This window comes from Acanthamoeba castellanii, assembly GCF_000313135.1.
Source record: "Acanthamoeba castellanii str. Neff unplaced genomic scaffold scf7180000083687, whole genome shotgun sequence".
NCBI classification, from domain to species: Eukaryota; Discosea; order Longamoebia; family Acanthamoebidae; genus Acanthamoeba; species Acanthamoeba castellanii.
In genome coordinates this window covers 17,014-43,047 of record NW_004457625.1, presented here as the reverse complement: position 1 = coordinate 43,047, position 26,034 = coordinate 17,014, and the positions used below count along the sequence as shown (strand labels likewise).

At 58.4% G+C, this 26,034-nt stretch overlaps 13 protein-coding genes across 13 annotated transcripts; 8 read left to right on the top strand and 5 right to left on the bottom strand.

Annotated features, from left to right (window-relative positions):
- Positions 1-1,245: 1,245 nt before the first annotated feature.
- Positions 1,246-1,692, bottom strand: ACA1_307930 (uncharacterized protein; the record flags this gene model as incomplete). The annotated part of the gene is made up of 1 exon (XM_004349634.1): positions 1,246-1,692. A coding segment is annotated over one exon (447 nt), but the record flags the coding sequence as incomplete, so codon positions are not given.
- A 485-nt stretch (positions 1,693-2,177) lies between these two features.
- On the bottom strand, positions 2,178-3,263 carry ACA1_307920 (uncharacterized protein; the record flags this gene model as incomplete). The annotated part of the gene is made up of 1 exon (XM_004349633.1): positions 2,178-3,263. The coding sequence occupies one exon, from the start codon at positions 3,261-3,263 to the stop codon at positions 2,178-2,180; it is 1,086 nt and encodes a 361-aa protein (XP_004349683.1).
- Positions 3,264-3,744: 481 nt separating this feature from the next.
- ACA1_307910 (uncharacterized protein) lies at positions 3,745-7,025 on the top strand (the record flags this gene model as incomplete). The annotated part of the gene is given in 13 exon segments (XM_004349632.1): positions 3,745-3,873; positions 3,964-4,379; positions 4,481-4,607; positions 4,670-4,966; positions 5,038-5,244; positions 5,320-5,427; positions 5,543-5,614; positions 5,706-5,874; positions 5,953-6,062; positions 6,148-6,331; positions 6,406-6,510; positions 6,575-6,795; positions 6,810-7,025. 13 exon segments carry the CDS (start codon positions 3,745-3,747, stop codon positions 7,023-7,025), a joined length of 2,361 nt encoding a protein of 786 aa, XP_004349682.1.
- A 427-nt stretch (positions 7,026-7,452) lies between these two features.
- Positions 7,453-9,953, top strand: ACA1_307900 (uncharacterized protein; the record flags this gene model as incomplete). Its single annotated transcript, XM_004349631.1, has 8 exons — positions 7,453-7,743; positions 7,812-7,982; positions 8,068-8,172; positions 8,252-8,515; positions 8,586-8,643; positions 8,716-8,879; positions 8,959-9,368; positions 9,422-9,953. The coding sequence occupies 8 exons, from the start codon at positions 7,453-7,455 to the stop codon at positions 9,951-9,953; spliced, it is 1,995 nt and encodes a 664-aa protein (XP_004349681.1).
- A 320-nt stretch (positions 9,954-10,273) lies between these two features.
- Positions 10,274-11,489, top strand: ACA1_307890 (fatty acid elongase; the record flags this gene model as incomplete). The annotated part of the gene is made up of 2 exons (XM_004349630.1): positions 10,274-10,606; positions 10,953-11,489. The coding sequence occupies 2 exons, from the start codon at positions 10,274-10,276 to the stop codon at positions 11,487-11,489; spliced, it is 870 nt and encodes a 289-aa protein (XP_004349680.1).
- A 269-nt stretch (positions 11,490-11,758) lies between these two features.
- On the top strand, positions 11,759-13,992 carry ACA1_307880 (uncharacterized protein; the record flags this gene model as incomplete). Its single annotated transcript, XM_004349629.1, has 7 exons — positions 11,759-12,125; positions 12,261-12,469; positions 12,740-12,892; positions 13,096-13,248; positions 13,377-13,468; positions 13,558-13,682; positions 13,835-13,992. The coding sequence occupies 7 exons, from the start codon at positions 11,759-11,761 to the stop codon at positions 13,990-13,992; spliced, it is 1,257 nt and encodes a 418-aa protein (XP_004349679.1).
- Positions 13,993-14,200: 208 nt separating this feature from the next.
- ACA1_307870 (HemolysinIII related subfamily protein) lies at positions 14,201-15,547 on the bottom strand (the record flags this gene model as incomplete). Its single annotated transcript, XM_004349628.1, has 5 exons — positions 14,201-14,311; positions 14,403-14,593; positions 14,674-14,879; positions 15,002-15,191; positions 15,292-15,547. The coding sequence occupies 5 exons, from the start codon at positions 15,545-15,547 to the stop codon at positions 14,201-14,203; spliced, it is 954 nt and encodes a 317-aa protein (XP_004349678.1).
- Positions 15,548-16,225: 678 nt separating this feature from the next.
- ACA1_307860 (uncharacterized protein) lies at positions 16,226-17,721 on the top strand (the record flags this gene model as incomplete). The annotated part of the gene is made up of 4 exons (XM_004349627.1): positions 16,226-16,531; positions 16,603-17,126; positions 17,225-17,351; positions 17,545-17,721. The coding sequence occupies 4 exons, from the start codon at positions 16,226-16,228 to the stop codon at positions 17,719-17,721; spliced, it is 1,134 nt and encodes a 377-aa protein (XP_004349677.1).
- A 312-nt stretch (positions 17,722-18,033) lies between these two features.
- Positions 18,034-19,653, bottom strand: ACA1_307850 (uncharacterized protein; the record flags this gene model as incomplete). Its single annotated transcript, XM_004349626.1, has 7 exons — positions 18,034-18,219; positions 18,327-18,361; positions 18,456-18,559; positions 18,642-18,705; positions 18,799-19,306; positions 19,450-19,584; positions 19,606-19,653. The coding sequence occupies 7 exons, from the start codon at positions 19,651-19,653 to the stop codon at positions 18,034-18,036; spliced, it is 1,080 nt and encodes a 359-aa protein (XP_004349676.1).
- Positions 19,654-19,769: 116 nt separating this feature from the next.
- Positions 19,770-21,031, bottom strand: ACA1_307840 (methyltransferase domain containing protein; the record flags this gene model as incomplete). Its single annotated transcript, XM_004349625.1, is given in 5 exon segments — positions 19,770-20,010; positions 20,104-20,290; positions 20,365-20,799; positions 20,874-20,969; positions 20,980-21,031. 5 exon segments carry the CDS (start codon positions 21,029-21,031, stop codon positions 19,770-19,772), a joined length of 1,011 nt encoding a protein of 336 aa, XP_004349675.1.
- Positions 21,032-21,130: 99 nt separating this feature from the next.
- On the top strand, positions 21,131-22,065 carry ACA1_307830 (uncharacterized protein; the record flags this gene model as incomplete). The annotated part of the gene is made up of 3 exons (XM_004349624.1): positions 21,131-21,686; positions 21,756-21,886; positions 21,973-22,065. 3 exons carry the CDS (start codon positions 21,131-21,133, stop codon positions 22,063-22,065), a joined length of 780 nt encoding a protein of 259 aa, XP_004349674.1.
- Positions 22,066-22,215: 150 nt separating this feature from the next.
- Positions 22,216-23,905, top strand: ACA1_307820 (BSD domain containing protein; the record flags this gene model as incomplete). The annotated part of the gene is made up of 7 exons (XM_004349623.1): positions 22,216-22,305; positions 22,402-22,652; positions 22,740-22,927; positions 23,035-23,130; positions 23,223-23,501; positions 23,584-23,762; positions 23,834-23,905. The coding sequence occupies 7 exons, from the start codon at positions 22,216-22,218 to the stop codon at positions 23,903-23,905; spliced, it is 1,155 nt and encodes a 384-aa protein (XP_004349673.1).
- Positions 23,906-24,123: 218 nt separating this feature from the next.
- On the top strand, positions 24,124-25,980 carry ACA1_307810 (K+ channel tetramerization subfamily protein; the record flags this gene model as incomplete). Its single annotated transcript, XM_004349622.1, has 4 exons — positions 24,124-24,384; positions 24,571-25,292; positions 25,369-25,562; positions 25,640-25,980. The coding sequence occupies 4 exons, from the start codon at positions 24,124-24,126 to the stop codon at positions 25,978-25,980; spliced, it is 1,518 nt and encodes a 505-aa protein (XP_004349672.1).
- Between the last annotated feature and the right edge of the window lie 54 nt (positions 25,981-26,034).

Genomic DNA, 26,034 nt, shown 5'->3' with positions numbered 1-26,034 from the left:
CACAACAACAACACTTAGATGGACGGTTGTGAGGGAGCAGTCGTGGAGTTAGTGGCGTGTTGTTTGTACCTCACAAAATAGATGGCGACCGCCAAAGCAGACAGCCAGGTGAGGCCGAACGCGCCCACAACGGTGGAAAAAGGCAGTGGCAGCATCACAACCTGTAAGGCGAGGCCGTTGACGAGGATGCATGAGGGCTAACAGCTGCTGAAAGAAGAGAGGGTGCTGTACGAAAGTGGCCATGAGCTGCAGCATGAAGAAGCGAACTTCTGGTTTGCCTGTCCACTTCATCTTGCCGGGTTGTGAGACAGAAGAGGCACAGTTCTTTGCTGGGCAGAGGACGTGGCAAAATAATTCAGGAAACCACTCGGAAAATATCCGGATGCCGATCCTATGGCCAACACCCTACTGGCCCATTTTAACTTGGCAGGAGCGCACCAATGAAAACTCGGACTTTTTGTTTTCATAATCGATGCCTTTTGTCTTCTTGTTGGACTCTGCCCAGTTTGCCCTTGGCCAGTTTGTCAGTGGGCTCCTGCACTGGTTATCCACACCTCATGGTGAATGTGCGTGGAATTAATGAGTGTGCTGGTGATGGCCTGCTCCCTCTCATAGGTCTCACCTCCTATGCACATGTGCCCATGTCAAAGTGCCACTCAAGCTGGAGCTAAAGACAATCAGGGACAAGCCCAGGGACCTGTGTCATTGGACAACATGGCAAGAGTGCTGGATGAGCACATCCTGGATGAGATACTGAGGCACATGGCCAAAGGTTCAGGTCCACCTGGTGCTTTCCTGTTGACACTGAGAGTCTCATGAATGAGCAGGGGGTACCAAATAAAATGACTGGCATGAGTACATTTTTTTTGTGTTGGGTGCATGGGCCAAGGTCAAGGTGATGAACATGAGAAACAATAAAAGAAGAAAAAGAGAATCTGTTTTCATTCAACACCTAACATTGGCAATCCCCACAGCACACCCAAGTGAGGTTTGTTGGTCTTCTTCCTTGCCCCAGGGACACTTGAGTGCATTGAAGATCGCTTCCAGCCTGCCAATCCCTCCCTCCACTTGTGTGTGAGCTGTGTGTAGATCCTTGTTGTAGTTCTGCTTGTCCTTGGTCAGAGTTGCCAGCCCCACACTGGTCATAGAGTTGCCTTGAGCTCACCTGATGGTTGTGATGAATTTGATGCTGTGGAGGTGCTTCTTTGCCCACTCAAAATGGTTGTCAGCAAGAACAGTCACACCAGCAAGGGACTGCTTGATCCAATCTTGGTTCATCTTGAGGAAGTCTCCATTGAAAACCTTGGGGGAATACCCTCCCCAGAGGGTGCAGACAACTCCTTCAGCATCTTGGAGAACCATGAATTGCTGTGTGGGAGAATTGCACTTGAACAACCAAGATGGGGACTTGTGGGAGACAGTGCTCTTCCCCTTGAGATGTGCATCAAAGCTATCCATCCACAGGCTTCCTTTCATGACCACACCCTTGAGTGCAAGGCTGGCTGCTTTCCTTTCCCAGCTCTTGAGCTTTCCTAATTCCACCTTTGTTTTCCCCCATTCCTTGAAGCAGGTCTGTAGCAACTGTGTGTTGTGGCACAGAGTCCTGCTTGAGCTTTGCAGCCACTTCTTCACCCTTGCATAGAGCCAAGTGTAGCCAACAGCAAAGGCATCCTTGTAGAGCACCAGAAGCATGTAGTAATGGATGAACTGGGCACCTTGAGTTTGTCCCCACAGCTTTGGCTCTTGGGCAGTCACAAATGTGATGATGTTGTTCAGAATGTTTGTGGGCACTCTCCTCTTCACTTCCCTTGTGATATCTGCCTGTGATAGCTGCATTTTGATACTGAGGTTGTTGTGTGCAGACTGTCAGCGAATTTTCAACTGTACTCAGCCCAGTCATTTTATTTGGTACCCACTGCTCAATGTCAAGTTGTGCTGGCAACTCAACTCCAACACCCTCAGTCTGGCAAGAGACAGCTTGCTGGTGTTGCTGCTGTTGTTCTCTTTCTCTTTCTTCATGTGTGGCTGCACCAGCATGGGCATTTCAAGTAGCAGCTGACAAGGTTGTGGTGGACAAGAGGCTTTACTGGAGAACAGGCTGGGGCGGAGGGGCAAGAGGGAAGCAATGGCCTTGTTATGTACATGATGAGGCAAGGAGGAGGGTGGAGGCGGAGGGATTAGGAGGTGTTGGCCGACGTGCGATGTGGTGGCGGATTGTGCTGCTGATGTTGCTGTTGTTCCTCCTCCCTTCGATACCTCTTGACCTGGTGCTCGTAGCAGCTGAAGTCCATCGCGCCGTCGCTCTCGCCTGCGCCGCCGCCGGCCGACGATGAACCGACGAGAGACGAAGACGAGGGAGCAGCCGCGGGCGAGATGGACGTCGAGGTGGAGTGCGACGACGGCGTGAACTGGAAGCCGCCGCCGTTGGCGGGCAGCGCGCCGCCAGAGGGCACGGTGAGGTTGGGCGGAGCATCGAAGAAAAACTCGAAGTACTGCCGTTTCCGTCCCATGCCGTTGCCGTGCTCGAGCGGGGCGAACGGATTGTTGTTGCTGTTGTTGATGGCAGAGCTGGCAGAGGAAGAGGAGGAGAGAGGAAAGGGCACCGAGACGGCGTCTCTGAAGGTGGACGACGGGAACTGCGCGCTCGTAGTGGTCGCGGAAGAGGCGGAGGTGCCAGCATGCGAGTGCTGAGGTGCGTGCTGGAGTAGCGGCGTGCTTGATGCAGCTGGGGCAGTCGCGAAGCCGAAGTGAACGGGAGCAGGAGTGGCGCCGATCGTTGCTGATCCCATCCTTGGCATGTGGTCGGAGGAGGAGCCGAATGTACCTCCGCCGCTCGCACTCAACCCTTCGAATTGGGAGGCCAGGGAGCGCGTAGTGGAACCGAACGGGGTCGGGGCCGCTGCTGGAGACTTGTTCTCGCCGAGGGGAACACCGAGAACTGGCGTTTCATCCCCTTCTTCATGCTCATCTTCGTCCTCGCCGAAATCGTTATCCTCTCGCTGCAAAATCTCGCGCTTTTTCGTCTTGAGATGATCTACGAGCGATTCGATCGAAATCGTTCTTCCATACTGTTGCTGGAGTTGAAGGAACTTGATCAAGTCTTCAACAGCTCGGCAATAGCCCTTCTTGGTCGCCCCCTTCTCCAATTTGAGGCTCGACATGTAGAGCTGCGTGAGATGATTCGCGGCCCCGCAGAAGAGCGAGCGCAGGGATTTGTCTGCTTTGGTCGGCGTCCCCGACATGGGCACAGAGGCAGGCAGCATTCTCGATCAGAGACGAATGAGGAGGGACTGGTGGCCGAATGATGCACAGGAGGCGAAAGTCAGGCTTATGGTGCGCGAAAACACCAAATAAATTGCCAGAAACGAAAACTGTCCTGTGGGATATTTCCGGACAGCCGTTGCAAAAAAGGCGCCAAACCGGTATGGCGCCACAAACGAGCGCGCGTTTCTCTGCCTTTTCTCGCGATTTGTTGGATCGAGAAGAGATTTCCATTGATCAAGAGTATTGGGCAGGGTCAACCTCGATTTTGGGTGCGTGAATGCTCATTGGACACCTGGCACATTGGGAATGAGTGCTCGCCGCAAGGAAGATGGAGGAGGAAGTGGAATGCACGACACGGCCAAAAATAATGGAAATGGAGCTGCGGCGTCTGGGGACTATAAGCGGTCTCGAGAGGCCCCGAGCCGGTCCTCATCCAAGAAGGCGTCTCCGCAACTCCCCACCGACAGTGACATAGAGCGAATGGAGGAGAGCCTACGCAGCAAATTTGGCATTTCGGGTGAGATTACCGCCAGTTGCTTCTCCCTCGTGGCTGCGCTCTGCAAGAAGCTCGAACATTCGACCGATGAGCTTGACAGTTGCAAGCACCAGGTACCGCCTCCACTCTGCGTCTTGTTATTCTATTTTATTCTATTTTTTTATTTTATTTCTAACACTATTATAATAATTGTGGCTTGGCAGTCGAAACTGTTGAAGAGCTCTAACGAGCGGTTGATACGAGAGAACGAGCAGCTGCTGCGGATGACAGAAAAGAAGGACAGACAGATCCGGGAGCTTCAGACGCAGCTGGAGCGAGTGTTAGAGGAAGCGCAGGCCGGCACCGATGATGAATCACGAGGTGCGAGCGATGCCACAACGACGGCGCGGTTGAAGCAGGAAAACGAGCTACTCAAGAAAGAAAGGGACCGCTTGCTGGCAGCGGCCACGGCGAGGAAGACGATTGACGGCGACGACGATCGAAAGCTACGAAGCAGCATCAGCGTGAGCCTCAGCGGCCGCCACCAAGTGAGTGGCGAGATTAAGAAGCTGAGGACCCTCGAAGATCAGGTGGACACCCTCCAGCGAGAGAAAGAGTTTCTAGAACGGCAGCTGCGCACGTAATGCACCTCCCTCGCCCTCCTCTCTCTCTGTGTGTGTGTGTGTGTGTGTGTGTCACTGTGTGATATCTGACGTCCACTCACGTGATGTGTGAATGCAGTAACAAGGGCGAAGCGGGCCGAAAGCTGGAAGAGTTTGCCGAGTCAGTCAACTCCTCCATCAAAACAATCGTATCTGAGCGGGAGATGCTCAACAAGAAGAACAAAGAATACTACGACAAGCTCAAGGTAGGAATCCTTTGCGTTGAAATTCGCGTCTACGTAAGTGTGCAATTCTCACGCGTGCACAGGGCACGGAAGACGAGAACAGAGAACTGAAGCTGCAGGTCAAGAAGCTCAAAGAGGACGTTGAATCGCTCCGTACCGAGCTCAAGTTGGCCGCGGCGTCTTCGCCATCGCCCCCCGTGGCGCGCGCACCCTACCAGCCCGTCGGCTCTTCGCCCCCCGGGAGCTCGGCCCGAGAGCACGAGCTGATCAAGGATCTCGAGAGCAACATTCGATTCTTGACGGCCGAGCTCGAGCACACTTCGCTGCTTGTGGCGGAGAAGGACAACATCATCAAACAGCTGCAGCAGAGAGCTCCACAGGTATGTATGGCACCCTGTCGAACCATGCGGAACGTTTCTGACCCTCTCTTTCTCTCTATCTGCCCGACAAGACCTTTTATGAAGATAGCGAATCGCGATCTGAGACCGACGACATGATCATGCAGCTGCACGAGAAGAAGAAGGAAAAGCAGCGGCTGGAGATGGAGCTGATCGACGCGCGGACCAACATGCGAAAGATCGAGGAGGAACGAAACCGACTGGACGCTCTGTTAGCTGATAGAACGCAGCGGTTCGACGACTACCACGAAACCAAAACGGTAAAGCTGCCCTTCGCTCTCACTGCAAAACTTCCATTTTTTGTCTCCTAATGCCGGTACCACTGGCGCTCGCAGGCACTGGGCGTTCTCGAGCAGAAGTGTCAAGTGCAATCCGATACTCTGGCCGCACGCGAGAGGGAGCTGGATCGAGCGAGGAAGCTTATCGAGGACCTAACCGCCAGGGTAAGCGCGAGGCGTTAGGCGTGAGCGTGCCTGTGGCCTGGGCTCAGTCGCGGGGGGAGGGCTTCTAGCCGTGCATTTCACGATCTGACATGTTTCTGTGTCGCAACGCGTGCAGGAGAACCGACTGCAGAGATCCTGCAACGACCTTAACTTCCAGGTCTCTTCGCTCTCGCAGCAGCTCACCGGTGTGAGCCAGGAAAACGAGGCGCGTAGTTTATTATCGCTCACCTCCTTTAGTATCGCTCGTCAGCTAACATTTCATCGTGTTGGCCAACTAGGACGCGGCGAACAGGATCAGGCAGCTGCTTGCCGACTCGAACTTCTATCAGAAGAAGTTCCAGAAGAAGGAGGCCAAGCTCGCCTACACGCTGCAGGTGCTCAACACCAAGGAGAAGGAGCTGCAGGACATGCTGACTACGAACCGCCGACTCAACGATCTCAGCACGAGTACCGCCGACGCCTCCCTTCTGTGAACATGCGACCTGGGCCACTTTTTTTGTTAACCTGCCCCGATTCTTCGTACAGTGCTCAAGAAGGATCTCGACGAGGCAAAGGAGGAAAGCGCTTCTCTCAATCAAGCTGTGGCGGAACTGCGACACAGGCTGCAGCACGTCGAAACCTCGCTGCGGTCAGAGGTAAGTCAAGTCGTGAATGGTGGTGTGGGGTCCCAATTGGGGAGCAAAAAGACAGGGCCTCACCGCGCGGTTGGTGTGACTTCAGCAACAACGATGTAAGCGCTACGAAGAGCTTTTCGACATGGAGCGAAGAAAGGCCGAGGAGTCGCGAGAGGTGAGGGAACACCTGCAGCGGCACATCACCAAGTGGGAGAGCATGAAAGAGGAGCTCAGCCTGCTCCAGCGCGGGAAGGAGCTGCAAGACAACGAGCTCCATCGATTGCGCAAAGGTAATCGCCTCGCGCGCCGCAAGGTGGTCAAGCACGACTTTTGAGTGTGTGCTAAAATATTTGCACGCCCGTAGATAACGAAGGATTGCGGCACGAGAAGGACCGAATGAGCGAGCGAATGCGGGAGCTCGCGCAGGCGAGCGATTCTGCCAAGTCGACCGTGGAGCTGCAGGACATGAGTACGGGTCACCCTCTTTTTTGTGATCTCTCGTAGGTGCACACTCACCTGCCGTGCGCGCACAGCGATCGCGCGTTTGGAGGAGGAGAAGGCCTCGTTGAAGGACTATGTCCTCAAGTACGAAGCGGAGCTGTCCAAGCACGAAGCTCAAGTCGCACAGCTCACCGCCGACCTGCAGCAGGCACGGCCACCCAACATCACAACATCACACTTTGTGCAACTTGCGCTTGTTCTGACCGCTGACCGTCATGTGGCTGTGGATGTGGATGCGCGTGCGGGTGTGGATGTGTTGTGCGACAGATGGAAGACTACAGCGACTTTTTGGAACGAATGAACAGGCGGATGGAGGAGCTGGTGGCACGCATGAACGACAACGCGTCGGACCGCGATCGGCTGCTGCAGGAGTTCGACCGACTGCAGCGCACCAAGAAGAATCGAGGGGCTGGCGCACCCAGGACCCCGATGCAGCACACCGGCGCGTCTCCTTCCTCCCCCACCTATCATCCCTACCCGTGATGCTGATGGCGCTTGCCCTCGTCTTCTGTACAAACTTTCTGTCGACCGAGAAATATTTGTCGACCCACATTTTTGTCCCTGCGTGGCCACGCAGTGCCGAGCTCTCGGCGTGCGCTGGCCAGCGTGGGTGTCTTATTGCACTGGTGACCATCAGTGCCGGCGAGTATCTTGGGGGTGATCGGGTAGGTGCTCGTGCACCTTCGCCTCGTGCATATCGACTGATACGTACGTCCCCGAGGTGTGGAATGTCCCATTGGGTGGTGCCTTGGACGGAATCGCTGCACGGCGGCATGGGAAAAAAGGCGGCGGTCTGAGTGGTGCGCGTGCTGCGTCGTGCGGGGTCGGCAGCAGCTTGGACCAAAGCTGCAGTGACGCGGCAGGGGCCGCTCACCCTAAGGACTCGGCACAAAAAGTAGAGAGCAAGAAGATGGAGGCGGTGCTGCCTATCGCGCAGCCGAAGGAGGACCACTTGAGCAAGCCCACTATACGCATCGAGATACCTTTACTCAGTGGGAAGAACAGTAATGCGCCCACGATTGTGGACATTGCCGAGGTAATGGCCAAGTATCGAGAACAATTAGGCGAATCATCGGAAGATGAGGATTACGAAGATGGGATGGAAGAGGAGGGCCTTGAAGGAGAAGAAGATGACGACGAGGACAGTGACTCCAGCGATGATGATGAAGATGAAGAAGACAGCTTGGATGAAATTGAGGAGGTACGTGCCGGCAAGAAATTCGGGATCAATTCGGGTCTAATGGAGGCGAATCCACAACAACACAACAGAGGGAGCTGAGCCCATCAGAGATAGAGAACATGCTGCCCGCTGGTCCCAAGACAAACAGATACACTGGAGTCATCGAACGAATTGAGCGGATGTACGGTGGGGAATACAGCAAAGGACGCAAACAGGACGACTACGACTTTGAGGATTCGTTCATTGATGACAGCGATTGGGTGCGGCGCTGTCCTTTCCCATTCTTCTTCCGCAAACTTGCCCACGGTGGTCTGACGGTGGTGCCTTACTTATACCCCCAAACAGAAAACCTACTCTGATGCGCCGAAGACGAAGCACGACGGTTTCTTCATCAACAAGGGTACGCTGGAGCTGGCTAGCGAGGAGAGCGAGAGCAGCGCACAAGCCTTTGTACGTTCTCCTTTCTTCCTCTCCTTTTTCTTCTCCTGTTACTGTTCATTCTAATGCTGAGCATTGTGTGGCCACACAGCAGGAGGGAAAGAAGAAGAAGAGGAAGCGCTCGCTCGACAAAGACGGCAAGGAGATCAAAGCCAAAGAGAGCAGCGGCGATGCCAAGGACAAGAAAGAGCGACCGAAGAAGAAGACCAAGACGGGCAGCGCCGACTCCTCCCCCGCCAAGGAGGGCGAAGGCAAGAAAGGCAGTAAGATCCAGGCCCTTACCTTCCAGTCCGCATCTCCATCGTCTGCAAGCAGCGGACAGTTCGCAGCTCCCAAGCCCAAGGCTCCCGCCGCGGTGAGTTGCATCCCTCCTACTACGCACTCTTGATGGTCTCATCACTAACATCTCTTGCATGTCGACACAGGCGCTCTCCCCCAGCGTCGAGTCCGCAATCCAGGCCCTCGAGAGAGCTATTCCCTTGCGTACACGTCTCCCTGGAACACTCCTTGAATGCAATAATTTGCTCTTTTGTTATCTAATTCTTGGGAGCGCAGATCCGCTTGCCGAGGGAGGGAAGAAGCGCCTGCCCAGAGAGCTGGACGCACATCTGTACCAGGTGGCGTTGGAGGCCCGAAAGACGCACCCGCATGGCCACATCGCCGCAAACGTCACCCAGCGACTGATCAAGAGTCTTCCCTTCAACGAGCGCACCCTCAAGGTACCGCGCGTGTCCCACTAATCGGCACCTTGCGGGTCAAGGGTTGCTAATAGCACGTTGGGTGACGGGGTGGATGCAGCATCACATGAAGCGCGTCCTCGAGAGTAAGACGGAGGAGGAGGAGGAAAGACTGGAGGCCAAGATAGACTCCCTGCTGGACGAGCTCAAGACCAAGGTCGACAAAATGCGGGGCCTCAACCCGACGGCCAAGTGGAAGTGGGACCGCGAGACGGGCAACCTCCTGTGCACCATCTTCGAATTGGTGGACAACCGGGTGGAGCTTCACAACAAGCTGCAGTACGTCACTTCTTGCCCAGTTCGCAGAGGCCCAGCGCAGCAGTGGGCCAGTGCCGCTAACACGTGCCCGCATCGACACAGCGAGAAGGATACCGAGCTGAAGCTGAGTGACCGAAAGGAGCGTAAGAAGGTGGCAGATGAGATCGCCAAGTTCTGGCCCGCCGATCAGATGACGGGCGCCGACATCCTCAAGTACGCTCTTCCCCCATGTGCACGCTTCGCCTTTGCGACGTCCAGTCTCGCAGGGCGGCATCCTGGACGTTAGTGGTGATGACGCTCTCCATCCGCAGGAAAAACACAATCATCAAATCGAACAGGAAGCGAGCCACCGGCAAGCCCGACGGAGGCTCTACGATCGAGGGCAAGGAGAAGGAGAAAGAAAAGGAGAAGGAAAAGAAGGACGGCAAGAAGGACAGCGCGCAGAAGGAGAGCAAGAGGGACACCGACAAGAGCAAGGCGGACAAGAAAGAAAAGAAGCAACAGAAGGAGGAGAAGAAGAAGGAGCGGAAGGAGGAGAAGAAGCTGCGAAAGGAGGAGAAGAAGAAGAGCTCTGACAAGAAGGCGTCGGGTGACGACAGGAAGGTGGCGGCCGAGCGGAAGCCATCACCGACCACAGCGCCCCAGCCCTTGGCGTCACCACCACCACCAACCACAGCTGCGCAGGCACAACCCTCGGCCACCCCGATCGTTCGACAAGCCGTGCCCCTCCCGCCACTGCCATCCGTCATCACGAGAGTCACGGCCGAAGAGGACGACGACGTCATCATCCTCTCTTAACGACGAAGAGCCCTGCAGCCCAATGACCGACGTGTGGCCAACCGTGAGAAGAGACACGACAGTAAACATAAATGTGGAGCCAGACATGGTTCGTCTTCTATTTGGGCCAAGAGCGCCGAAGTGGCCGGAAGGTTGGGAAGCACTGCTACTGGTTCATCGCTGCAGTTTCCTCCTCAACTATTCTCCTATTGGCCAGATTATATCCGAAGAAACCGGTTGGTGCGTGACTCCCGGTGTCTCCCGGGCGTGTGTGACTCCCGTACCCGACTTTCAACAAAGGCGATATTACTTTTTCTCTTCTCTCTGTCCGACACACCACCATGACCAACACGACCGCTTTCGAGACGGCGCGCTACTACGTGGAGCTGCAGTGGCTGGAGCGCTTCCATGACTGGCGCAGGGCCGACCGATGGATGGCGGACCACTACGAGGTGCCCGCCGCGTTCTGCGTGGGCTACCTGGTGGTCATCTTCGTCCTCCAGCGGGCCATGCGCGACCGGAAGCCGTTCGACCTCTCCGGTCCCCTCTTTTGGTGGAACTCTCTTCTCGCCGCCTTCTCGATCTTTGGTGCCATTGCCACCGTGCCCTACATCCTTCAGGAGGTGCTCCACGGCGCCGGCGCCTCCGCCGATATGTGCCTCTACTACACCGAGGTACTCCCTTCCTTCCTCGTCTTCATCTTTTTCATCATCTTCTTCCTTTCCCCCCTCTCTCTCGGGCTTCTCCCTTTCCGGCGTGTCGAACTCGTCACTTGAGTTCGGCGGGACCCGCCGTGGCCACCACACCGGCCGGTCCTCGTACCCAACTCCGCAGAGCAGTACCCACAATTGTGGGCCTCTGTTCAACCAGTTGGGGGGGATTGTCGGGCTTATCCGCACCCATGCGCTTCATTTTTGCGCTTCGTTCTTCATTTCGTCTTCGTTCTTCTGGGCTCCTTTTTTTGTCGCGGGCGCACCCAATACTGACTGTTGTGTGGCGGTGGCGGTGGTGATCAATCAGGCCAAGAACCCGTGGGTGTACCTGTTCTGCCTGAGCAAGATCCCCGAGCTGGTGGACACGCTGTTCATCGTGCTGCGGAAGCGCCCGCTGATCTTCCTGCACTACTACCACCACGCGCTGACCCTCGTCTACGCCTGGAACGCGTGGGCGCTGAGCCTGCCCAACGGCGGCTGGTTCGCGGCCATGAACCTGATCGTGCACTCGCTCATGTACTCGTACTACGCCGCCTGCGCCCGCGGCGTGCGCTTCAGCCAGGCCACGCGCCAGGCCATCACCTCGCTCCAGATCATCCAGATGGTGGCCGGCACCAGCATCGTCATCCACAACGTGCTCCGCTGCAACGACACGCCGCTCAGCAACATGGCCGGCCTCGTCATGTACGTCTCGTACATGGTGCTCTTCACCAAGCTCTTCATCGACTCCTACGTCATCGCCAAGCCCCGCGCGCCCCGAGAAAAGAAGGCCGAAGCCAAGAAGGCGACCGAGAACGACGAGCTCGCCCAGCAGGCTGGCCCCGCCCGCAAGAAGGTCGAGTAGAGAGTGTTGGGTGTTAGATGGTGGCGCCACCACGACTTTTTGTATAACACACTAAACCTCACTTCATTTCATCTTCAGCCTCTTCGTCGTGAGAAAAGGCCATCGAAAACTCGAGAGGAAAAGGGAAGAGGAAAGGCGGCAGAGAAAGAGAGATCGAACGATTAGAGATCGACTCTGAGTCAGCGACGCACTACCATTTCAATCAGCGGCGAAGGCACTCAGCAACGGATACAAAAAGAAGAAGAAGAGGAAGAAGGTAGGACCACTCAATGAGTTCGAACCTGCAGCGAGACGGGGACGACTGGGTGGCGGCATATGGCAGCCCGGCCATCAGTCGGCCCAACAGCCTGTCCTTCCACGGCTCGGGCACGTGGGCCGTGGGCAGTCGAAGTCCCTACCGCAAGAGCGGCGAATGGGCCGCTGGTGTGGGAGATGAAGGAGATGAGGGAGATTACGGAGACGAAGCTGGTGGCCAAGGGCATGAGGGGAGCGGCGAGGACGCGCCCCCTGCCGCTATCCCGCCCGAGGAGCTCTCCAAGCTGGCACGCGAAGCTGCCGAGTGGGACTTCGCTGCAGTGCTCCAACGACGGCACTCACCGCGGCGCCGACTGGCTGCCCTTTTCGTCTACGCCCTCGGTTCGTCATCAACATTATTTTTATTATTTATTTATATTATTTATTTATTTGTTATTTTAGACACAGATCTTCGCAATCTATCCCTTTATTTGGTTATTTATTTATTTATAACTTGTATTATTTGCTGGTGTGCAGCCCTGGGCGCGCTCACGGTGGGCACGTGGTTCGTGCCCTGCCTGGAGCTCAAGACAGACTCGCTCGTGGTGGACTACCTCGACACCGCCTGTCTGCCGTGGAGTTCGTTCGCGCTCTGGATGGCGCTCCTCCTCGCCGGCTTCACCTACGTCTCCTTCTGGACCTGCGGGCGCGACAACCCCTTCCAGGGACCCTCCCGCACCTACTACGTACGCGCCACTCACCATTCCTCTCCCCTCTGTTACGCCTCAACCAATCAATCATCAATTGATTGATTTCGTGTCGTGTGTGTCGTGTGTGTCGTGTGTGTGTCGTGTGTGTGTCGTGTGTGTGTCGTGTGTGTGTCGTGTGTGTGTCGTGTGTGTGTCGTGTGTGTGTCGTGTGTGTGTCGTGTGTGTGTCGTGTGTGTGTCGTGTGTGTGTCGTGTGTGTGTCGTGTGTCGTGTGATTGACGGTGGCGGTATGATGACCCACGCGCAGGATGTTCTGTTGTTGATTCCGGCGGGTTGCGTGCTGTTCTTCCTGGGACCGGTGTACACGATCGCCAGCGAGACCAAGCCCAACATGGCGGGCGCCGAGCTCACGGCGCGACTGCTCGGAATGAACCAGAACAACTTTGGCTTCAGCGTGCTGGTAACCCACTCACTTCCCATCTGCACCAATCAATGCCTGCTCGCGAACTCAACCGACACACAACACACAACACACACACACACAACACACACACACAACACCACACACACACACACACAACACACACACACACACACGATCGACACGATGCTCCACAGTACAACTACTGCTTCTACGTGCTGCCCTTCCTGGTGGGCCTGCAGTACTCGCATCTGGAGAAGCTCAAGGTGTTCAATCGCCTGGGCACCAAGCTGAGCACCGGCTACTGGCTCCGCCTCACCTGCGCTGAGATGAGCGCGCTGGCGCTGGTCGTGCTCTTCCTCATCCCATTCCTCGGCTTCCACCTGTGGCTCTTGGTACCGTGTGTGTCGTGGTGTGTGTGTGTGTGTGTGTGTGGTGTGTGTGTGTGTGTGCGCGCGCGCGTGTGTGTGTCGTCGTGTGAACTGAAATGAACGGATGTGTGCGTGGTGGTGACCATGGGCAGTACCTTGGCGACTGGTTCACGATGGTCCTGTTCGTCATCGTCTACGGCGTCTTTGTCACTCTCCTCTACCTCATCGGCCTCGCCGGGCTGTGGTACCACTCGCCTCGCCGTGACGTGGAGAGATCGTAATGGGCCTAGCTCGACTTGCGGGTTGCGCGGCTCACCCTTTTTGTCACCACAGGCACAACCGATTCCGATTTTCGATGCACCACTACTTCGTGGCGGCCTTCCTCATCCCGTGGACGTGCTTCTTCAATCCCATCTCCGCCGTTCTGCAGGCCCTCCTCGCCGGCATCTTCACCGAAGGTCAGTAGCACCTCCTCCGCCCAGAATCAAACCCCAACTCTAAGCCCCGTGTGTCGTGTGTCGTGTGCCGTGTGTCGTGTGTCGTGTGTCGTGTGCCGTGTGTCGTGCGTTGTGTTGTGTGTCGTGTGTCGTGTGTTGCTTGGGCCGAGCAGGAGTGAGCCGATGGTCGTTCGCGCGGCTGTTCCGAAGCATCCCGCATGAGCGGAGGATCATGCTCTATCTAGATTGGGTAAAGCACGAACACAGCGACTTCCTCTCCGACTACTCCGAGGAGCTCACCCGCTACGAGGTCCTGGGTCGCGCCTTCTGAAGGCGAAGTCCACTCATCCCCTACTGTACACTTTTCCCCTTCATCCTCAGTACAACAACCACCACCACCAACAAGCATAGTTGGCCATTCTTTTGATCATGTGACATGTTGCATAACTGTTGTGCATTACATGATGTGAATATATGCTGATTTTATGGTCACAATAAATTAAAATCGTAGATACAGGGCGCGGGATTGGTGGTGGGCTTCACGAACAGGCGCGCATGGTCCCGAAGACATTATACACGGCGATGCACGCGTGCAGCTGCGTGAGAGCACCCGCAATCGTGAAGCAGTGCCACAGGCTATGACTGCACATCTGCACATTCATTCGCACAGGCACGTAACGTTCCAAAAAAAAAGGTGAGAAAGAGAGTGCGAAAGGGAGTGGAGAGGTGGCAGTGACGTACGAAGCTGGTGTCGTATTTGCCGGGGCTCCATCGCTCGGGGATGCGCTTGGCGTACATGACGGCGCCCACCGTGTAGATCAGCCCGACGAGCAGCTCCCACCGGGCCACCTCCCACACCAGCCACACGCCGTGCAGGTACATGATGTGCGGCAGCGGGAGGATCGTCGACCAGCCCAGCGCCACGAACACGCCTGACCCGTTGCACAACGCACCGAGTGTTAGCGTCATCGGCGACAAACACGAGCCAGAGCTTTGTGGGGAGGAGGGGTACCGGTGCGGAGGATGGTGTACTGGGGCGTGGAGAAGAGGGGCACGAAGGAGATGACGACGCCCACGACGCCCAGGATGCAGAAGCCGGAGAGGTAGAGGCGCTGCCAGACCGGCTCGCACATGAAGGCATAGTAGAGCATGGGCGAGTAGGACCCCACCAGCAGCATGCTGATGCTCGAGTAGTCGAACCTGCACGTCCACTTGTACCTGTGTGTGCACACAATCATCATTTAAGTGAGATCACGGCACACGCACACGCACACGCACACGCACACGCACACGCACACGCACACGCACGGCATACAAACGCGGCGGTGGAGGCAACGTACGTGCCGGGCGAGTGGCAGTTGAAGGCGTGGAAGATGGTGGAGCTGAGCATGGAACACTCGACGGTGAGGAAGAAGGCGAGGAAGAGGAGGGCCTCGGAAGGCGTTCGCCAGTCGAGCTGCTGCATGACGACACCCGCCAGCACCAGAAAGATCACGAACCCGCTGAAGTGCGTCCACACGTTCCAGGACTCTGCACGTACGTGGGTTAGATTCGATTTCTTTGATTGAAGATGAATAAATAAAAATCTGTAGATCATCAAAATCCCATTTGTGGCTGAAAGGTGGGGTACCGTTGTGGAGGCGGAAGAAGCTCTGGAGGCAGAGCTTGACGGAGAAGTTTACGCGGTAGCCCGTCCGGATGAAGGGGTTGTCCTGCTGGTAGGGCGGCGCCTCGTCGTACGTGCACAGCCGATAGCACTCGGCCCTTCGCTCGTGCGGGTGCACCTCCCCGCCCCCTCCATCCTCCTCCTCATCGAGGAGTGCCGTTGAGGCCGACGAGTTCTTTTCGTTGGGCTCTTCATCCGCGTTGTTGATGGCGGCCGTCATCTTATTGGCGATTGCCCTCCTGCGCGGGGAGATGGCGTAGGGCTGCTCCTTCACCACCACGCCTTCGCAGCTGATCGAAGCCGTCGGCGGTGCCACCAGCAGAGTCGTGCGGGGTCCGTGGTCCACCTCGCTCACCTCCTCCTTCACCGCACCACCGTGTTGGTGGTCTTCCTCGTCGCTGTCGGGGGTGAACACAAGTTGGGGCAGAGGAGCAGCTGCCGTTCTTGGCGGGTGGTGCAGTGCAGATGGAGATGAAGAAGAAGAAGAAGAAGATGGATGCTGCTGTGAGCAACCCTCATCCCCGCCGCCGGAGGAAGACGTGCGTGCACATGCTCCTGTTTGCTTGGCTACCCCAGAGAGGCGCGCCATGTGTGTGGCCGAAATGGACTCGTGCGGTAACCGCCACGCTCTGCAATGCGTTGCTGGCGGGAACCACAAAAGGGACGCGGTTGTGGCGGTGGGTCCGAAGTGCGGCACTGGTGGGTTGGTCGAGACAAAGAGGAGGGACCTTACTTGCGGCAAAACAAAAACTAAAGGCAACCGGACTGCCGGTCAACCAACCACACACCACTCCGTTACGGGCCGTGTCTGGTCCAACTCCGCCCATAACGCGCATTTTACTATTTTCTTTTTGCATTTCACATTCTTTTCTATCTGAAAAAGGAAGAAGGTGGTGGGATGGGGCGCAGGTCCGTCGTGCGGAAGCCAGTGACGCTGGGGGCAGCGACGCCGAGTACTGCAGCACCCGGCACGGGCACCAGTCCGGCGCCGAAGGCGAAGAATAAGAGGCGGGGCGGCACCGGCAAGAAAAGCTCCGGAGGAGGAGGCGGTGGAGAGGGAGACGTGACCGGAGGGGAGCACGCGCAGCTGATCGCGCAGTACCACGCCCTCAACAAGTACCGCGAGTCGCTCGACCACGACCCCACCCTCACCCCCGCCGACCGCGCCGCCAAACGCCGCAAGCTCGACCGCCAGCTCGCCGAGGTGGCGTACCGCCCACCCTGCCGCTGTCAGCAATACTAACCCCACCACCACCACCCTCTCGCGCGGCACAGCTGGGCGGGCTGGAGGCCTACCAGCAGGCCAGTCTGGTGGGCGAGACGGCGCCCGAGCACAAGTTCAACGCCGGGAAGTGGGTGGTTTCGGAGCTGCGGGCGGCCCGCGCGGCCGAGAGCGAGAAGAACAGTGGGGCGGCCGAGGGGAAGCTGCGGCTGCTGGACGTGGGCGCGATCAAGAACCAGTACCTGGACCACGGGGCGTGGCTCGACGTGACCGCCATCGACCTCAACCCACAGCACCCGTCCGTCATCAAGGCCGACTTCTTCGAATTCTCTCGCGAGTGCGTCGTTGCCGCCACCATGAGGCGTATACGCTTCGCATACCAACGCATCTGTGGTGGGTGGGTGGTGCGGCCGATTAGGTGCCGGGAGCCGTTCGACGTGGCGGTGCTGAGCCTGGTGATCAACTTCGTGGGCGATCCGCGGCGCAAGGGCGAAATGCTGGTCCGCTGCCAGGCGCTGGTGCGCGACGGCGGCACCCTCTTCATCGTCCTCCCGCTGGCCTGCGTCAACAACTCGCGGTACCGGACCACCTACACGCGTCCACACTGATGGTGGTGGGTGCCTGACTTTAGCGCTTTCTCTCTCCTCTCTCTCTCTCCACCTTCAATCGAACCAGGTACATGAAGCACTCGCGCTTCGTGAAGATGCTCAAGTCCCTCGGGTTTGAGCTGACCAAGTCCAAGACCAGCGCCAAGCTGTGCTTCTTCGTCTTCCGGAAACTGTCGGCCGAGGAGCGAGCTCAGGTACCCACCCTCCAGGCCTCTCCTCCTCCTTCTCCTCGCTTGTGACCGAATGCCGATTGCGGCACACTTCGTTGGCTGACTCTCGTTGACTGGCTGTGCCGTGACCAGGACGGTACGATGCAGCCGCGTGAGTTCAAGCGGAAGCTGTGTCGGGGCGGCCTCGGCCGCAACAATTTCTGCATCATCCTCGCAGGTCCGAGAGGCCGACGCGCGGCAGGACGAGACGATGACGAAGCCGAAGACTCGGAGGGAGAGCAAGAGGGAGGTGACGAAGAAGAGGAGGAAGATGAACGACCGGCGAAAGCGCGAAGAGACGACAAAAAGACCAAAGCGAAAGCCAGCAACGCAACAAACGGTCGCCAGGCGCTGAAGAGGAAGCAGCCGCCGCAGCGATCGACGACGGCGGCGGCGGCGGCGGCGGCGAAGAAGAAGACCACCACGTCCCCATCAGCCGACGCATCGGGCGAGCGAGCGGGCAAACGACAGAAGACGCGAAGCCCCGCACCGCCACCACAGCAGCGAAGCGGCCCGTCCCCCCGAAAGAGCGCGCTCGCCCGAGCCGCTCTGTCTCCCAAGGAACGAGCCCAAGCCGTCGCCTCGCTGCTTCGCCCCTGAGCGATGTCCGATATCGAGACCAACAACAATGACGATTGAGCCGGCACTGCGGTGCGGTGCTGTGCTGTTAGATTGTGTCGCCGAGCTGCCACCAAAAGAAGAGGAAGTTTCCGTGGTCGGGCTCGTGCACGAGGATGGACTGCAGGTAGTGCTCCATATCGACGGGAGTGAACACGTGGGTACGGTCTTCGCCGAAGAGGAAGGTCACCAGCTGCTTCAGCATGGCTCGAATCGGAGCGTCGCCGTCCTTTCTCTGTGTGACACGACACGACACGCACATAAACACACACAACGCACACGACCGATGACTCATTGTGATCCATTGGTCTGACAACACCACCTCCAGCGCCGAGGACAAACCTCGAACCGTTGGGCTCTGCCCTCGAGCTTGTCGCCTGCGAGGCCTAGCGACACCACATTACCAACGCCAGCACCACCACCAGCAGTGAGCGTCACGACCAGAACAGTGCGAAGGTCGAGGGTGTGTACTGGTCCACGTGAGGTGCCGGGAGGAGTAGGTCATGCGCAGGGGAAGCCCCGTGACGAGGCTGTACATCACCACCGACACCTTGGTGTGGTCCGCATCACCGTCTCTGCCACACGCACACACGCACACGATTCAGCACCAGAGGTTTGTTGTTGGCCAAGCATGAAGATTGCTAGGCAGGCTGGCACCCTGTGGTGAGGTCGATCTTATCATAGAGCATGTTCCGATTGAGCAGCAAGAGCAAGCGGCGCGCTTCTCCACAATGCGAATGCCCACTCAGAGAGCTTTGGCCAAACGGCAGAGATCTCGCTTAGGTTCAGCGCCTAACAGACCAGTAGTGGGTACGTAACGGGAGCGAGGGCACCACCGCGGTGTTGTACCTGATTTCGTGTTTGGCACTGATGATGGTGGCGAGTTGCCTCCTCAGGCGCGCCGCGAGACCCAGGCGCTCGAGCTTGTCCTCGGCCTCTTCCACGGCCTTTTGCACAGCGTCCATGTGGGCCTGGTCTGCCAGCGGCGGCAGCCACAGATCATCGTCATCATCATCGCCCTCCCCTTCCTCCTCCTCCTCGTTCTCCACCTTCGCAACCCGAACCCACATCTTCACGCCTTTTTGCCTCTTCGAATCCTCTCCCTCGTCATCGTGTTCGTTCTTTTCCGTCTTGATCTTCTTTCTTTGAGTGGTGTTCGCCTCTTCTGGTTCCTCTCCAGCCCGCAGACCGGAATGGGGTGCAGGCGGTCGTGCATCAGCCCGTTTCCGCTTCTTGTTGTCCGCCGGCTGACCACCGCCGCTGTACCGACCAGCCAGCTCGGCTGCCGCGTACAGCGCGGCCTGCACATCTGCCATCGTAGTCTGCGGGTTGTCTGGGCTCACACAACACATTAATGACACCGATCAGTCTGCAACCGTTTCTCTGCCAGTTGGGGGGGGGGTTTACAGCGTTGCAGAAGGGAGAGGCGATGCACAGCAACACGCCTCCAGTCTACTTCGGGCACCACGCTGTGGCCCGGTTCGGGGTCAGAGGTGGCAGAGCCGGTGGTGGATGACGGACAGGCCAAGGGTGGCGGCCACGTGCGGAAATAGGTCCGGCGCCACAGCCGCGCGTCGTGGGCGTCGAAGTGGTCCCGCCACTGCCGGCACACGAGGCGCACCGAGGCCACGTCGCTGGCACGCACCCACCCGAGCAGCTCAAGCACCATCTCCCCTGGAAGTGTGTCCATCCTTGCAAGAACCATAAAATACAACAGAATAAAAGAAAGCAAATTATAATCATATTTTATTTATAAATTCTATTTATTTGTTATCTTATTATAGCTCAAGAAGAGGGCTTTCGGGCGATGAAGAAGGAGCATGGTCTGCCGTCGGAGATGGCAACGGTGGAGTCGACGATGACCTCCCACCCGATGCGGGTGAAGTTGTCGGCCAGCTCGCCGGGCAGTAAAAGGTGCTTGGGGCTGCGCGGCCGTCCGAACTGCTCCGAGCCCTTCATGAACGTGTGGTAGGCCACCATCCCGCCCGGCTTCGTCAGCTTGGCCAGCACGTCGGGAATCAGTGGGCTGCGTGACGATGATGCCCGACAGGCGCACGGGTTAGTACACGGTGCACAGATACTACTACCATGGTTGAGTACTCTGCGGGCATGTAGGTACCGGTGCAGGAATCGGGCGACAGACACGAGATCAAAGTGCTCTGGGTAGGCCTCGAGCAGCTCCTGGCCGTTGTTCTTCTCCACGTCCATGCACGCACCCTTGACGCGGTCCGCCACTCCGTGCTGCTGCGCGAACCCGTGCAGCTTCTCGATCTGGTGGTCCAGGTAATCCACGCCCAGCACCTCCCCTGGCCCGGGTGTCAGCTAAGCAGCAGCCAAGGCACAGTACTGCAAAGGCATCGCAGCAAGGGAGCAGTAGTACATCCGCGTAGCGCCAGGAACACGGCATCGCGTCCACTGCCGCAGCCAATGTCCAGCGCTCGCCCTACACGCTCGCCCTGTGCTGCTGAGGTGCTCGCCAGGAGGGACTCGATGCGATCGGTCTCACGATTGAGAAGCGGGGACGGGATCCACAGCCGCACCGACGAGGCGCCCGTCTCGACCCACGGCGACGACAGCAGGTCGTGACTCTCGGGTCGCTTCTTGTTCGTGTCTTGGTGGTGGTCGGCATGACCGTGGTCGCATCCGCACGAAGACGACGGAGGCGGAGGCGGCAGCGTGAGCTCGTCGGTGACAAAGCACGCCTCGTCTGACACGAGGTAGCCCCGGTCCACCAAGACCTTCTGCGCCTCTGCCACCTCCTCCCGCACCTCGCCGAGCAAACCCACCTCAGTCCCGCGCGGAGGGATCTCGTGCACTAGAGGGGAGGAGGGTGCCGCTTCATGTCAGCCCGTGCCCATGTGGAGCTCCAGAAGGGGGGGGGAGACGCACTGCGCACGAGGAGGAGGGAACAGGGAAGCGAGGAGCTGCCCTTGAGATGAGCGCTCTCGTAGGCCTCCGCGGTGCGTAGATCGAGGAGGGCTCGCTCTGCTGCCACCCATGCAATCGCTCGTCCCAGCACACTCGCCGGTTGGTCCGCTCCCTTCCATTTCGATTGTGATTTATGAAGGAAAAGGCAATATTTATTTATCATATTTTATTGATTTGCCTTGTTTTATTCTTCTTTCCTTGGCCCGGCTGTACTGAGCATGCGTCGCGTCTCTTCTGGTGCCGCCGTGGGCTCCGCGCTCACCTCTTCTTATGCGTTCGGCCGTGTGCATGCTCGAGCGCTCCCGGCCGCCGGCACCATGCGCTCGCTTTCCCTGGTGCGACCCCCTCTCCCCCGAAACTCGGCCTCGAGGTGGGTGGCGGGCCGAACGCTGGCTACGTCGGCACCAGGCTCCTCTTCTTCATCACCATCTTCGAGGACCGCCCATCGCGCCGTCATCGCGTTTGCCCCGGCGAGTAGGCCGACGCTGACGAGCGTGTGCGGGCCAACGCTGGTCGTGCACCATGTAGCGAGGCGCGGTGCGTCGGACAAGGCGAAGGAAAACGCTGGCACGGTGGTGGCGAGGCGTGCGCGAGCGGCGTACGAGCGGTTTAAGGAGCGGAAGACCGAGATGCTGATGCTCTACGGGTCGACCTTTGTCGTGGTGCACGAGGTGCTGGGAATTGCGTCCTATGCCATCACCTACAGCCTCCTCGCTTCGGGCGTGCTCGACGTCGAGCACTTTGCAGGTTTGGTGGGCTTCACAGAGGAAGACGGTACCTATCCCTCTGCCCTCCTCTTGTCCAGCTCTTGTTCGGCGTTGGCACTCAATCATAGCCCTGCAGCGCAAAAGAAGGGCTTCTCGCTGCGTGACAGGATGGTCACGTTTGCTATGACCGTCGCCTTGGTAAAGGCCATGGATATAATGGGTCTTGTGCCGCTTCGCTGGGCGATCAACATTCTCATCACCCCGCGGGTACAGTGTGCCTGCATCGTTGGTTGATCACAGAGCAATGAACGTTTCTCATCATCCTCTCTCGTGTGTGTGTGACCTGACCGCAGATCGCCCGGTACGTTGGGCCGCATGCGGACAAGCTCTTCCACGCCATCAAAGGCCTCGTCAAACGAAAGAAGCCGCCCACGCAGGGCGCCTGAAAAAATAATAAATAAATATTTCTTGCCACGTCAGCAGGAGGGGTGGGCTGACGACGTCCGCCAAACGAAACAACCAACAAACGAAAGAAACGTTCAGATAGATTGAAGACAGTAAACGCTGCGTTCATCAACGTTTGCATTTGGCCCAAGATGAGCTCGCAAGGAGGTGACCAGCAGGGTGCAGGCAGCTCAAGCTGGTGGGGCTGGGGCGACACCATCCTCCAAACTGTCAAGAAGCAGGTGCATCCTTCGCCCCCCCTCTTTGCATCCTGCTGGATGCAACATTCTGAGGATTTGGGGCGAATCCTGATTCTTGTGTTTAATGCCGCTCGGCAGTCCGAGACCATCATCTCGATTTACAAGGAGGACTTGTCCGAGTTCACGCGAACCATCAAGGAGGACACAATGAGCGTGGTGAAGGAGGTGGTCAAGCAGGAAGAGGGTGCCGCCGGCAGCTCCACCTCGGCGAGCGGCGAGAAGAAGCGGCCCAATGCCGGTGGTAGCGCTGCCGCCACGTCGTCCTCCGGCCTCTCCAACTTCTTCAACTTCATGGATAGCCTCAAAGACGAAGAAGAGGAAGAAGTCTTGTACCGTCTTCTTCGCCCTCGTCTTGCTGGCGTTCGCTTGGCGGTGTGCTGACGTCACGTGCCACACTGTGTCTGCACCACTCACAGGGCCAAGTCGAGGCGGGAGAAGGGCGTGAAGAAGCTGCAGAAGGACATCAACACCTACACCCAGCCGCCTGCCGACGAGGAGGACTTCAAGGAGTGGAAGGCCGGCTTCAACCTCGAGGCGCGCACCGTCGAGATCAGCCAGCTCCTCTCGGCCAACAACAAGCTTCGCGCAATCCACAACGAACTTCGTACGCGCCTCCGCCTTAGCCTCTCGCGTCAACGCAAACACACACACACACACACCATGTTTCTGCTTCTCACGCCAGCTGGCTTTGCGCGTGTGTGCACTGCGCAGTTCCCAAGCTCACCTACAGCGTGTTCTGGGAGCGGTACTACTACCGCTTGGAGAAGCTGCTCAAGGACGAAGAGCGCAGGGAGAAGATCCTCATGCGTACGTGTTGTTGCGGCCACCGCCACCATCTCACACTTGACGATGGCCAAAACTCACAGCCTCCTCTCTCTCCTTGTATTTGTTGTGTATAGGAGCTGAGTTGGACAATAAGCTCGATGACTGGGGCGGCTGGGAAGATGATGAAGGGGAAGGAGAAGAAGGTGTCGAGGCCGCCACTGACGAAGCGAAGAAGGATGTAGAAGAAGAAGAAGAAGAAGAAGAGAGAGAAGCGGAGCAAGATGCGGACAACGACGCCACCAACGAAACCGAGGCACAGGGCGAGGAGGCGACTGCGGCGGAGACCGCCACTGAGCCCGCTGCGGACGAGCCGACCCCTGTCGAAGATGCTGAGCACAATGCTGCAGAGAAGAGTACGCGCCCGTTTCCTTTTGTCTTGTCTGCTGGTCCTGTGGTGCTGTGGTTGGGTTCACTTTACTGAACGCTTCCTTGCAGGCTCTGCGGAGGAAGTGGCCCCGGTTGAGGAGGAGGAAGCCGCAGCCCCACAGGGCGAGGAGGACAAGAACGCTGCCGAAGGACGGGAAGTGGTGGCTGGTGACCTGCCTACGGGAGACGCCGCCCCCGAGGAAGAGGAAGAGGAGAACGACGACGACGACGATGTGCTGCTCGATGTGGTACGCGGCAATGGATGAGAGGAATGGCTAAAAAGCGTGTTTTCTATTGCTAACGCGCTTCGTGCGTTCAGGAGGACTCGGAGCTCGTGCCCACCTCTCCTCAAGTGGGCGAGGGTGACGATGACTGGGATGCTTGGGAGTAACCCCCCCCCTCCAAACATCTACATGTTCTCTCCCGGCTGGGGACAACCCTACGTTGCGACGTTGTGTACATAGCTATGGCCATCTCAACAGAATGTAATCGTCTTCTGTAACATTTGGGGGGGGGGCGCACGTAGCAACGGCTGAAAAGTTCAGGGCGTGATCGTCCTTGGGGGGAAGTTGTGTCGTTGTGCAGGAAGTAGGAGGAAGAAGGATGATGATGGCGAGCATCGAGAGCAGCGGACGGATAGGGGGCGAGCTGGTGTGCGTGGTATTCCCCGACGGGGTGGAGGTGGCGGCCGCCCTCGACGACCGGGGCACCGTTGACCTTGACTGCCTCCACCCCCACGCCCTTGGCCTCCAGGAGGAAGAGCAGCCCTTCATGAACGACGCCTCCTCTTCCGAGCAGCATCTGGGTGCTGCCTCCTCCTCTTCATCTTCGCACTCTGCTCTTCGCCCCCTTCGCATCGGCCGGGATGTGGTGCGGCCCTCGCGCTCCGACCCCTGGGCGCCCCTGCTCCCTCGCCGCCGCTACCGCCTCCTCCTGCCACCACCCCCCGCCCCCTCGTCCTCCTTCTCCGCTGCCGGCAGCCCCAGCCCCAGCCTCCACCCCGCGCGCCGCCCCTCCTTCGACGCTACAACCGCCGCCTACCCGCCGCCCCACCAGCCGTACCACCTCCTTCACCACCATCTGAACACCGCCGCCCAGCCTGTGGTCGGGGGAGGAGGTGGTGGTGGCGGGGTGGAGGCGCAGGAGCTGCGTGAGGTGAAGGCCCTCCTGCGTTCGCTCCTGGCCAGCGGTAGCGGCCCGTCGGCCACCACCACAGCGACCTCCACAGCGACCGCGTCCTCCACGTTCGTCGACGAGGCTGCCGCGTCCGACCGCATTCCCCTCGCCTCGTTCTTCACCTCGGCTCCGCTGCCGTCTGACGGTGGCGCTGGCGCCGAGTCGGCCTCCCCCTCGCCGGCCACGGCGGCTCGATCGTTGGCCCTCGCGCCGCCGCCACCGCCGCAGCCTGCGGCGTACTCGCCGGCGGTAGTGCCCACGTGTCGGCACGCGTGTGGTGCGGGGGAAAGCGGCGGGGACGCGGGTGTGCCGTCGTCGGGGAGCGGAGAGGGCAGTAAGCGAACCAAGCGGAAGGACAGCAAGCAGAAGCGGATGGAGACTGCGACGTCGGAGGCGACGGACAACGGGGAGGCGAGCGGGGAGATCGTGCGGGTGAACGTGGGCGGGAAGGAGTTCATCACGCTTCGCTCGACGCTCTGCCGATTCGATGGCACCTTTCTCGAGGCAGTGTTCTCCGGCCGCCACCGCTCCGTGCGGGACTCCATGGGCCGCTGCTTCATCGACCGGCACGTCGCGGACTCTCTCTTTGTTCTTTGCTTCGCGTTTTTCGCTCTTTTGTCGCATTTCGTTCTTTTTTCTGATGGAGTGTGCTGTGTGCTGTTGTGGGGAGCGATGCAGGAATCCGCAACACTTCCAGGTGATCTTGGACTTCCTGCGCGACCCGACGATGACGTGCCCGGAGCTGCCGTCGCAGAAGGAGGAGAGACAGGCCTTCCTGCGCGAGGTCGAGTACTACGGCCTCAAGGAGGTCATGGTGGGCGAAAAGAAAGAGGCCGAACTGCTGTGCGAGCAGGGCTACGCCTTCTACAACGGTAACTCCACCCGCCCCAAACGATCTCGGCCAGCGCGGTCTTGGCTGAATCACACTCGACACTATGTCGCATCGCAGGGAGGAAGGTGTCCAAGGACTACCGTAAGGCGGTCGAGCTGTGGCAGCGGGCAGCGGAGCTGGGTGAGGCGCGTGCGCAGAATCGGCTGGCGATGTGCTACAAGAACGGCGAGGGCGTGGAGCAGGACCTGTACAAGGCCATCCCGCTCTTCCAGAAGGCGGCGGAGCAGGGCCTGCGGGACGCGCAGTACAACCTGGCCTGCATCTACAAGAACGGTGAGGGTGTGGGCGTTGATCTCACCAAGGCCATCCTCTGGTTCCGTCGCGCCGAGGCCCAGGGCGACACCGATGCCCGCCGCATGCTCGAGACCCTCGCCTCCCTCGCCTCCGCCTCTTCTTGAACGCTGATCAGAACTCGGCGCTCAGAGTGTGGTGTGCGTTGGTTACGAATGTAT